Source organism: Acomys minous (assembly GCF_964271855.1).
Source record: "Acomys minous genome assembly, chromosome: 3".
Lineage (NCBI taxonomy): Eukaryota > Metazoa > Chordata > Mammalia > Rodentia > Muridae > Acomys > Acomys minous.
This window is the reverse complement of record NC_140485.1, coordinates 42,940,785-42,953,138: the sequence shown is the minus strand read 5'-3', so window position 1 is coordinate 42,953,138 and position 12,354 is coordinate 42,940,785. Positions and strand designations below refer to the sequence as shown.

At 46.6% G+C, this 12,354-nt stretch overlaps 2 protein-coding genes across 4 annotated transcripts in view; one reads left to right on the top strand and one right to left on the bottom strand.

The window, feature by feature from the left end:
• The window catches only part of TCP11L1 (t-complex 11 like 1), a 36,789-nt gene extending 27,730 nt beyond the window's left edge, over window positions 1-9,059 (bottom strand). Inside the window, exons 1-2 of one of the 3 annotated variants that reach the window (XM_084775595.1) lie at window positions 8,867-9,059; window positions 3,911-4,097 (exon numbers count right to left, since the gene is read on the bottom strand). In XM_084775595.1, coding sequence (XP_084631721.1) covers window positions 3,911-4,073 — 163 coding nt within the window. In that variant the 5' untranslated portion in view covers window positions 4,074-4,097; window positions 8,867-9,059. Of the gene's footprint in view, window positions 1-3,910; window positions 4,098-8,634; window positions 8,818-8,866 lie in introns of those variants that run through there. The other 2 variants (XM_084775596.1, XM_084775598.1) reach the window with 2 other exon arrangements.
• On the top strand, window positions 4,679-10,304 carry LOC311593768 (uncharacterized protein; the record flags this gene model as incomplete). The annotated part of the gene is made up of 3 exons (XM_084775192.1): window positions 4,679-4,743; window positions 8,673-9,343; window positions 9,963-10,304. 3 exons carry the CDS (start codon window positions 4,679-4,681, stop codon window positions 10,133-10,135), a joined length of 909 nt encoding a protein of 302 aa, XP_084631318.1. The 3' UTR covers window positions 10,136-10,304.
• Window positions 10,305-12,354: the final 2,050 nt, after the last annotated feature.

The following is a 12,354-nucleotide window of genomic DNA, read 5'->3' as shown; positions in this document are numbered from 1 at the left end:
CCCAGCTAAGGCCTACGTTTTTAAAGGTTAAAAGGTCTTGGCCTCTTCATCTTTATGGTTTAAAGGCTGCCTGGGGCTTAGGGGTTTTCTTCACCAGGAGACTTCAGTATCTGAGTGCTGGAATTAAAGGCATGTGCCACTACACCTGGCTTCAGTTATTTTTTAATGAGACTCAACATTTTTTGTTTGAGACAGGGTTTCTCTGTGTAGCCCTAAAACTCAATCTGTAGACCAAACTTGCCTCGAACTCAAAGACTGCCCTGCCACTGCCTCTTGAGTGCTCGGATCTAAGGTGTGCCACCACCATCTGGCTCAAATATTAATTTTAAAAAATAATATTTAAAATAATTATGAGTCTAGATATATCTACATGAATTATGAGTGCTGGCACCCAAAGTGGAGAAAAAACATTGGATCTCCTGGAGCTAGAATTGTAAGAGATTGTCCGTCGCCTAATGCAGGTGCTGGAAATGAAAGCTGGGTCTGTTTTAGAAGCTTCTAGCTCCCTGAAAACTTGACCATCGGTGCTGGGGAAAATGCTCTTGCCTTAGAAATAATCTGTGCCATTGTGGACAGAATGCCAAAAAGCAAGTCCCGTGCTTCACAGAGTAACTGAAAACATAGACCAAAACCCCTCACCTATTAGAAACTAACACGGTTAAGATAAAGCACGCTACCAGTTCTGTTAGTTCTCTGCTGCTGTAAGAAATACTAGAGATAAATCAGAGAAAAAGTAGCTTATACCTGTAATCCCAGCACCTGGGCTGAGGCTATCAGACTACATGGGTTTGAGGTCAACCCACAAAGTGAGCTCCAGGGCAGCCTAGTCTACAGAGTGAGACCTTGATATTCTCTCTCTCTCTCTCTCTCTCTCTCTCTCTCTCTCTCTCTCTCTCTCTCTCTCTCTCTCACACACACACACACACACACACACACACACACACACACACATACACACACACACCAGGCACTTTGAAAATGGAGACAGGAAAATGAAAAGTTCAAGGTTGTCCTTAGCTACAGAGAGAGCATGAGGTCAGCCTGGCCTACATGACGCTGGGTCTTAAAAACCATTTGGGGGCTGGAGAGATGGCTCAGAGGTTAAGAGCACTATCTGCACTTCCAGAGGTCCTGAGTTCAATTCCCAGCAACCACATGGTGGCTCACAACCATCTGTAATGTGATCTGATGCCCTCTTCTGGCCTGCAGGTGTACATGGAGGCAGAACATTGTATGCATAATAATAAATAAATAAATCTTAAAAAAAAAAAAAAAAAACACGGGGCAGGTGCAGTGGCACACGCCTGTAATCCCAGCACTCAGGGAGGCAGAGGCAGACAGATCTCTGTGAGTTCAAGGCCAGCCTGGTCTACAAAGCAAGTCCAGGACAGCCAAGACTACACAGAGAAACCTGAAAAAACAAAAAACCAAAACATACAAACAAAAACCAAAACCAAAAACCAAAAAACATTTGAGTTGGGAGTTGGCTTACAGTTTTGGAGGCTCCAGAAGCTGGGGTGAACTGCACATAGTGGCAGGCTCCACATGACTGGGAAAGTTGCTCAGCTCAGCCCAGAAGGCACAGGAGAATGAAGAAATGCTTGGGGCTCCAACAGTGCATCCAGGGGCAGTTCTCCCGTCCACGCTCTCTATGCCTCTACAGCGTTTGTGTGACTAGCATTTGCTACACTACGGGTTCTTCTTCCCTCCGTCCTTCTCTACCCCTTTCCTTCTACCCTTTTAGCACTAGATATGAGAGAAAAAATGATAGAGAGCAAAGGAAAGTGATCCCTGAACAGAGTCGGAAAGGGAGCGGCATTATTGTTAGACACCTTCTGCTGATTGGGGACAAGTTTGGTCTTCACCAACTAATTTCCTCTTGTTTCTTCTTTGCACACGACTACTTAACAAACTGTGACCAGCAGCAACCAACAGCCTCCCACTTCTCAGGGACCTAGCATTTATATATCTTCTGAAAAGTCCCCAGAATCCCAAAGATGACACAATTGCAGAAACTATCTACAGCTGGCAAACTCATGCCCCTGCTAGAGCCTGTCGCAAATCATTGTCAACTGCTGAGAAGCAGCCCCATATCCCCACACTTTGTGTTAAAACGAAAACATATTCCCATAATATTTCTGTATGTTTTTTTAAGGATTAATTTATTCATTATTATGTATACCATGCTCCGCCTGTGTGTACACCTGCACGCCAGAAGAGGGCATCAGATCACCATGTGCTTGCTTGGAATTGAACTCGGGACCTCTGGAAGGGCAGTCTTAACCTCTGAGCCATCTCTCCAGCCCTGTGTTTTTCTTTTTAAAGAAACTGAAATTCTAAAATTCTCACTACAATAGTGCCACAGCTATGGACGTATGGACGATGTTTCAGATCCACAGGACAGCATCCACGTCACAGGACTCAGTCCTGCCATTAGAAAACGCAGCAGATGATATAATGCTAGTAGTAGTGACCACCATTTATGTTTACTGAACGTTTACTGCTCCTAGCACTGTTCTCATGCTTTACATGAATCCGTTTAATGTTCACAACAACCGTAGGAGGTAGTGCCTCATGTGAAAGATGGGAACCCACCTCCCTAGCTACACACATCGGAGACAGCAAGTACATATGCAGAACAGGTACCATTATAGTGAGCGAACTTCCTTGCGAACAATTTGTGCTATTTATTAGTCTGTGTGCCCATAAACTAATAGGCCCACTTGTATGTACATGCTATAAGAACACTATGTTGACTGATAAATTACTCTAGAACAGCTTTGATATTTTTAGAAACACACCTCAAAACCCCAAAATATTTGGTCCTTCCCAATCTGCAGACTGACTGTTCACTTACAGTTTGATAACATCAACACTGACATTCTTAGACTATGACACTCCTTCAAAAGACCTGCATTTTTGGATTCACTTCAAAAACTTTACGTGTTCTTAATAAAAGACATAAGCAGGGCAACTGACGGGCACGCAGGCAGAGCTTGCCACCTTACATCTAGGAGGCCTCCTCCCTGCCAGCACCTCAAAAAATTTCCACACTCACTCAGCAAACTGAATCCCCTCTGCCATTGGGAACCAAGCCCTGGGGAAATGTATTTAAGGTGTGGTAAATGCATTCATTTTTTTTCTTTAACCAACATAAGCACAGTCCTGACTCAAAATAGCCTCACACTTTTCATTCTTAAAGCTACAGTCTCTACTCTCCTGTTTCTCAGACTACTTCAGAGAAAGCAGAATGCCACTGAGGTTAGAGAGAGACGGGAACATTCATTGTTCTAAAAGTTTCACTTCTTGTGCAATTGCAAACCCACAAACAGCTAGGCTGTACAGGAGCTGGGCAGTAGAGCAGGGCAGTAAGCGGCTGGGCAGTGAGCCGGGAGGCAGTACAGCAGGGCAGTGAGCGGCTGGGCAGTGAGCCGGGAGGCAGGACAGCAGGGCAGTAAGCCGGGAGGCAGTACAGCAGGGCAGTGAGCCGGGAGGCAGGACAGCAGGGCAGTGAGCCGGGAGGCAGGACAGCAGGGCAGTGAGCCGGGAGGCAGGACAGCAGGGCAGTGAGCAGCAGTAGCTGGGAAACTGCTGCTATTGTCAACTGCTCATCACTGGCAGTCTTGTGCTACTATGAAAACTTAGTTCAGAGCCACGGGCACAAGGAAACCATTTGAAAATAACAATCATGGCGGGGGTGGTGGCGCACACCTGTAATCCCAGCACTCAGGAGGCAGAGGCAGGCGGATCTCTGTTAGTTCAAGGCCAACCTAGTCTTCAAAGCAAGTCCAGGACAGCCAAGGCTACACAGAGAAACCCAATCTTGGGAAAAAAAGAAAAAAAAAAGAGAGAGAGACAGAGAAAAGCAGAGAATAATCATAGTGCTTTAATCAAAGTCAAATTTGCTTACAGTGAGGTCTTCCCACTCTCTGGGGACTAGGTGAGTCCGCCTTGGCTCTTTTCTGTAAGGCTTCATCAGAGGGCTCCAGAGCCCCTTCCAGGCCCTGCTGCTCAGACGCATCCGGCTTTGGCTCTCCTCCTTCTACGTGGGACTTGTCAAGGTTTTCAGACATCCTCAGTGAAGTCTATTCTTTTTCCTAGGAGAGAAAGATGTTGGAGGTTGGTCTGATGTATTTTATTTTAATTTTATTCCTTCCCAAGTCTCTGATGGGGTTGAAGACCAGATAGTTTTAAAATTAAGCTTAGTTGCTTAGGAGTTAAAAAAAATACTTTTATGTCTAGATGGGTATTTTTAGGTTGTAGATATGAGCTTTGATAGATATTGATTTAGGTCAAAACTTTAGACCCACCAAAATAGAATAGATAATATTTTCTTCAAAGTTGCCAAAGTTGATTAGACATTATGTATGTATGTAAGTCTTACCTATTGGTTTTTATAGTTTTTCATAATTGTTCTTACTGTATATAAAAAGAATGTCCTTTTTATTTAGACAGAAAAGGAAAACTGTTGGAGGTTGGTCTGATGTATTTTGATGCTAATTATTGCTTGTTGTCTCTGCCCCACCTGTACTTTACTTAAGAGCCTAACCTATTTGACCAAGAAGAGGCCATCACACCTGGGCAGGGCAAATAGGGTAGGCGTAGCTAAGGTTCCCTGGCTCGGGACGAGAGAGAGAATCTTGGAAGAGGAGAGACTGGAGAAGGAGGCTGCGCCGTCATGGATGAGGTGGGGGAGAAGCACACGGCCAGCGTGGATGGAGGATTTGGCCCAGATGTAGAACAGTAGCAAGTATATGAGATTATGGATGGGAGGTAACTTGACAGAAATTATTAGAACCAGATGGCATGGGATTGGGACAGGTATTCCATACCTGCCCCACTATGGGAAGTAGTTTAGGGAATTAATATCTTCCCTGCCCCAGGTTAACTAAGGCTATTTTTTAAAAAGATTTATTTATTATTATGTATACAGTGCTCTGTCTGCATGTACACCTTCATGCCAGAAGAGGGCATCAGACCACATTATAGGTGGTGGTGAGACCCCATGTGGTTGCTGGGAATTGAACTCATGACCTCTGGAAGAACAGTCAGTGCTCTTAACCACTGAACCATCTCTCCAGCCCCAACTAAGGCTATTTTAAAATATAACAGCTGTCTGTGTCTTGATTGATTGCTAGTGTGTCAGAAATACTGCCAGAATAATAATTATAGGCCAAATAATAAACATTATCAGGCCATACTGGTATTTTCACCACAACAGAAAGACAATGAGTTGGTTCATGCCGTGCCCATACCCTGGGCCCCTGAATTTCTGTTCTCTCAACAGGCTTGCTACGGTTTTATTCATTTATACTGTACGTCAGTGACTAAACACACTTAACCAACAACACCTTTAAGTCATCGAGAATTGTTGGCTCTGGGAATAGCTGGAATGTTTGCACCCAACTCCTAAGTAACATGTCACAAGTGGGAGTGTGGGGGGTGAAACTGACAGAAAACTTAAACTGCCTGCTTTTGCTTTAATCAAAGACAGTAGTGACTTAATCTTAAGTCTCTATTTAAGACAGTGTTTCACTATATAGCCCCCACTGTCCTTAAGCTCTCTATGTAGCCCAGTCTGGCCTTGAACTCATAATCTTCCTGCCTCCATTCATAAATGCTAGGACTACAGATGTGCACCACCAAACCCACTTGAAACTCTTTACTCCTGTGGCTGAGCGCTTACAGGAGAAGTCACTGGAAAGCTGGGCCTGGTCAGAAACTCTTGTAATCCTAGTACTTGGGAGGTGGAGGAAGGACAATTTCAACGCCAGGGTCACGACGTAAAAACAAACAACAGAATATAGCTCATTGGAAACAATGCTTCTAACCACCTTCCAGTGCTGTGCTGAGATGGATGTCTTCCTAGTCCTATCGTGTAGATAAAAATACCTGGGGATGGGGTTGGGTTTTTTGGTTTTTGGAGACAGTTCCTTTGTTTAGGTCTGGCTGTCCTGGACTTGTTTTGTAGACCAGACTGGACTCAAACTTGCAGAGAACCGTCTGCCCCTGCCTTCTAGTATTGAAATGACAGGCATGCGCCACTGAGCCCAGGTTCAAGTTTGTTTGTTTGTTAAAATTATTTATTTTATGTGCATTGGTGTTTTGCCTGTATGTATGTTTATGAGACGGTGTCGGATCCTCTGGCGCTGGAATTACGACAGCTGTGAGCTGCCACGTGGGTGCTAGGAATTGAACTCAAACCTCTGGAAGAACAGCCGGGCTCTTAACCGCTGAGCCATCTCTCCAGCTATTCAAGTTTTTGTTTGTTTGTTTGTTTGTTTGTTTTTAAGTACTTCCCACCCTTCTCTATTTTAGATATTTCCTTTTAAGAAAGACAATGCTTCTGCATTTACAACACTGAAAATAACACTTTGAGGATCACAAACTATCGTCATAAACACTATTTTGGCTGCATTACACACTTGGAAGGTAGTCAAAGAATCTAAACAAATGTATGATGTTTTAAAGAGGTTTGGCACATTTCTGCACATTGGAGAGAGAAGATTCACTTGGTCTAACTATCTAAAATCTCACCAGCCCTCTATTAAACAGGATAAAGTCACTGGGATTGGAGTTTTCAGGCCTGTTGGGACTGTCAATCTCAGCTGTCACCTTGGTGATCTGTAGCTTCACCTTGGAAAGGACCCTTTGTGAACTGCCCGGGAGATTTTCTTGGTTATGTTCACTGAGATGTGCAGCCCCTCTCCACATGTGGGCAGCACCATATCCTGCCGTGAGCGGGGTTCTGGTCTAACGAAAGGGAGCCAGGGAACTGTGCACGAGCATTTGTTGCTCTGTTTCTTGACCACGGATGTAATGTGACCAGCCACCTCATGCTCTTGCTGGACTGTGAGTCAAAATAATGCGCCTTCCATGCCCAAGTAGCTCTGGTCTCTTGTTGTTGCTGCTAAGACAGGGTCTCATAACCCTGGCTAGCTTGAAACTATACAGAGAACAGGCTGGTCACCACTGACAGAAATCCACCTGCCTCTGCCTCTGGGATTAAGAAGGTAGCTGTATACCCAGCTGCATTTTACCTTTTTAATCTAGTGTCACTGTCTCCTCCTGTGTCGTGTTCCCCCCTCCTGTCACCCATCTCCCCCCTCCAGGTTTTTGGAGACAGGGTCTCTCTATGTAGTTCTGGTAGGCCTAGGACTCACCATGTTGACCAGGTTGGCCCCCCAAATGCAGAGAGGGCTGCCTGTCCCAGCTTCCTGAGTTCTGGGATGATAGGCTTGTGCCACCACACCCAGCCCAATTTTTCCTTCCAAAAGCCATGCCTTCCTTGTCCTAACTTCTACTAGAGTTTGCAAGTGCAACAGAGCCAATGTATACTAGTAACTACAGATTCTGTAAGAAATAAAACCACATCTTCTTCACATGCTGAGGAGCTGCCCAGGGGAAGTCATTCCCTGGGTACAGAAAGGAGGAAGGGCAAGACTCCCTGATGTTCAAGAGACTGCTCCCAAGACTCTTGTCTGCTTCTAGGGCCCCTCCTTCAACCTTAGGAATGTTTGCACGTCTCTCCAAAGTCCTGAAGGGCTGACTGCTAGACAGTTAGCATCCCTCATTGCCTTAAAGTCCAGCCAAAATGAGATCATTTAAATTGGGATGGAAAGATGAAAACAATCTAGCCAGAGAGAGAGAGAGACAGACATGCTTGCAGGGAACCACAATTAAACACAAAAGTAGCATGACGCTGCTATTCTGAATAGCGGGAGGAAGCTGAGAAAAACCTTCCCAGAAAAGATGACATGTGACCTATCTTTGAAAGGAACAGGATTTCACCCAGCTATAAAGTGTGTTGGTGTGTGTGTGTGTGTGTGTGTGTGTGTGTGTGTGTGTGTGTGTGTAGGGGGTATTTCTTTCCTCTGGCAGAAGCATGACACCTGAAATGCAAACGTGGCAGGTAGTAAAGATGGGTAAGAGAGATTGGGGGGTTCAAATGGAGAAAGTGCTAATTTGTACTTTAAAAAACAAACAAACAAAATGAAACTCTTTGCCTGGATTTTGAACTTCTCAAGAGCCGCGACCACCCATATTCTCCGCAAATGCTCTATCAGTATGTCCGCCCTCCCCCCCCCCCAGTCTCGGCAAACAGACACCCGTTTGTTGATAAGACATAAATCCCTGTGTCATCTGTGTGATGTCACTGTATTCGGAGAGGCTGCCCAAAGTGTTTAGGGTAGCACTGGGCCTGTGGTTTAAAACTGACAATAACTCTAGTAAAAAGTCATCAGTTTTTCTTAAAATGTCCTATTCTCCGTCACTGCTGAGGACTGATTCTGGCTCTTTGGTGGCTTATGTGACTTCAGTTTCCAACAGAGTTATGCGCCTCCTCTTTTAAGGGATTAAAAACTACACGGCAACCACAGGCTGGCACACAACAACAAGTCCACGACTGACAACTCTAATTAGAGAGCTGCAGGATGCATGGGGGGGGGGGGTCTCATTCATTCACTCAGCAATCATAAAAACTCTATCTATGGTACCTAAGCAGGAAACCGAGGGGAGGATCCTGGCACGGGTACCCATCTGTGGGAGCTGCACGCAGGCCCCAGTTGAGCACAAAAGGATCCTCCAGGAAGGGTCTTTCAGGAAGAAGAAGAAGAAAAAAAAATCTCTGCCCACCGGCGCCAGGATGCGCGTCCAGATTCCGTTGTAAACAGCTGTTTTGGCGGGCGAGGGAGCGGCAGGGGCGCGCCCGGAGTGCGGCCTGGAGGGTGGGCCTTACCCTCCCCTTTCTCCTGTTCGCTTCCACCCTTCATCCCGGGGACCCGAGCGGCTGGGAGAAGTCAGGGCACGCCGGTGCCTGCGCCCGGTGTCCCCCGGGCTGGCCCGCCGGCCTCCCCGCCCCCCTCACCTGGCGAGATCCCTGCGTCCGCGAATCCCGCGGAGCGAGCACGGAGAAAGGACGGGAGCGACGCGGCGGGCTGGGCGCCTGGGCCTCGAGCCCTCCCGGGCCGCCTGGCTCGCGGTGCCGAGGGCGGCCGGCCTCTCAGCCCCTCTCCGGTGGGCAGCGGCCACGGAGACCGCTCCTCAGGGCCGGGCTGTGGGAGGCGGGACGCGCCTGCCCTGCGTGGGGCGGCGCCTTGCTCCTGTACGGACGGGCGGGCAGCTCTCCCGCCGCCACGAAGCGGCTCGGGAACCGCTGGGTCGGAGCTGAGCCTTACTTGTCGTGCTTTTGTGTGGAAAAGGCTGGCGCGGGGCCCGGTGCGGGCCGAGGGAGCGCGGCGACGGGCGGCTCGAAGTCACTCACGCTGCGCAGGGAGGCGCCATGTTGCCGTACGGAAAAGCGGAGGCGCTCGGCCCAGGGCGCGGGAGAAAAGGGAAGCAAAAGGTAAACCACCTTCCCTGCCAGGACTTTGGAAATTGAGTATTGACTCCGTCTAAGTCAGCTTCACTCCCCTGTACTCATTTTGTCACACACACACACACACACACACACACACACACACACACACACACACGACTTTGAAAATTGAGTATTGACTCCGTCTAAGTCAACTCTCTCTCTCTCTCTCTCTCTCTCTCTCTCTCTCTCTCTCTCTCTCTCTCTCTCTCTCTCTCTCTCCCTCCCCCTTCCCTCCCTCCTTCCCTCTCTCCCTCCCTCCTCCGCTGGGTTTGTTCATAAACTAGATGAGCCCTCGGAGAGGTTGCGTTCCAGAAGGGAAGATCATTTCCCCTAAATACCATGTCAGGACAAGCCTCCTTGGGTAGTCTAATCTCCTTAGGTCCATGAAGTTGGGGCCCGCATGATCGGTCATTGCTGCACGGAGAAAACTACCCCCCACCCCCAAGCCTGAGGCACTAAAATAGCAAACTACACTAACAGAAACATTTTGTTATCTGCCTCGATCTTAAATAATAAAAGACATGTGACCTAACTGGTTTTTTAAAATGCTTTATAACTGAGCATAAATTAATGATTTTTTTTCCTTTTGTTTTTTTCGAGACAGGGTTTCTCTGTGTAACTTTGTGTTTTCTGGAACTCTCGGAGATCTATCTGCCTGTCTCTGCCTCCCGAGTGCTGGTATTGAAGGTGTGTGCCGCCGCCGCCCAGCTAAATTATGAATTTCTTTTTTTTTTTAAGTTGTATTTATTATTTATACAGTGTTCTGTCTGCATGTGAGCCAGCAGGCCAGAAGAGGGCACCAGATCTCATCGTAGATGGTTATGAGCCACCATGTGTTTGCTGGGAATTGAGCTCAGGGGACCTTCAAAAGAACCGCCTTTGCTCTTAACCTCAAAGCCATCTCCCCAGCTCCCAAATTATGCATTTCTTAAAGCAAAACTGTAAGTCTTCTACCTGTTGCCTATAAAATGTGGATTCATTTAAATAACTAGAGCAAATGGGCATGATTGACGGTTTCAAACGCTATAAAAGCACATGTAGTTATTACTAAAAGATTTAAGCCTGGGTGCAGTACAGTGTAGCCCCCTCAAATCATTTACCAGGCAGCACATTGTTTTTGTTTTATAACAGATGGGCTTGCTGCTCTTCCAGAGGACCAGAGTTTGGTGCCAAGTACCCACAAGGTGTGGCTCACAACCCCTTCTAACTCCAGCCCAGGGGAGCCCATGCTCTCTTTTGATCTCAGGGTACCAGCATGCAGCTGCACACACACAAACATGCACATACATAAACATCTGTAAGACAGTGCTGGTGAAATGGCTCGGTGGGTAAAGTTGCCTTTCACCAAACTTGATGATCCGAGTTCCATCATGACCTCAGGAACCCACATGGTAAAGGAGGCCTGAAAGTTGTCCCTTGACCCCCCCCCCACTTACAGGCCTCAAACTTGAGAACACACTCGCACACACTAACTATAAATAAATGCATAAGTAAATAAGTCATCCTCGGATGCCTAGATGAAGTTGGCCCATCAAGCATTTGACATGTAACCCAGACAACTTCTGCTGATTCCTAAAACACACACAAAGTTGTGTTCTGATCTCCACATGACCAGTAAGTGGTTGGTGTGCTCATGTTAAAGTTATTTTTTTCAAAAATGTGTTTGTTTCTCAGTTTCTCTCTTAACCCAACTATCACACAAATAATTGAGACTCTTTTATATATTTGTTTAATAATAAGCATCACAACACAATAACTAAGCAGTTATTACTCTATTCTTTTTTTTGTTTTGTTTTGTTTTTTGAGGCAAGGTTTTTCTGTGTAGCTTTGACTGCCCTGGTCTTGAACTCAAGCGATCCACCTGCTTCTGCCTCCCAAGTGCTGGGATTAAAGGCGCATGCTACCACCGCCCAGCTTATTACTCTATTCTTAGCCCTCTAAACTAACCTGGGTTCCTCCCAGCATACATCCCAGAGATACTTGTGCTTTGTAGCCTTCCCTGCCCAGCTCCTCTCCCTTGGACCTCTGCCTGTGGCTGAGTCCCCTCCTTCCTCCTCTAACTCTTCGCTTGGCTAGCAGGAAGTTTAGCCCTATTCTCTCCCCTGCTCAGCGATTGGATGTAAGCTGCTTTATTGGAATATCAGGGGACAAATGGGGAGCAGAGTTTATACAACACTGAGATAGATTCAGCATTTGAGCTACACAATAACCTTATGCCTACATGCTCACATACAGGAAACCCATACAAATTAAAAATAACACTTCTCAGGCGATTCACTTTGGATGAATACAACTAAATAAAAAGCTGTGCAGTTAATTAAACATTCGCTTCTCCTATCTGAATTCAGACTAATGTGTCTAGTTTGTTTGTGGGGTTTTGGTTGTTCTGCTTTTTGAGAAGGCCTCTCACTGTGTAGCTCTTGGCTGGCCTGTGACTCCCTATATAGACCAGGTTAGCCTCAAATTCGCAGAGGTCTACTTGTGTAGTCAGTGTTTGCTACTTTGGGGGTTCCTTTCTTCCACCCCTCTCCACCCCCTTTCTTCCCTTTCAACCCCCTAACACTAGATAAGAGAGGAAAGAGGACAGAGGGAAAGGGGAGAAGTTATCGTTAGACAACTTTCTGCTGATTAGGGGTGTTGAATTCGACAACAGGAGATTCTCCCCACCCCCACCCCCATACAGGGTTTCTCGGTGTAGCTTTGGCTGTCCTGGACTCCCTTTGTAGACCAGGCTGGCCTCCAACTCACAGAGGTCTGCCTCCCTGAGTGCGGGGATTCCAGGCGTGTGCCGAGCCCAGCTCATCAGGAGATCTTATTTCTTCTTGTTGTTTCTTCTTTGTTCATAACTAGTTAACAAACTGCAACCAACAGCATCCAACCACCCGCGAATGGGGCTCTAGCATTTCTATGTTGCCTGAAAAGTTCCTTGTTGCAGGATGTTGTTTCTAATGATATCTCAAACATTCCATTTTGCCAATAAACTTGGGAGCCAGATG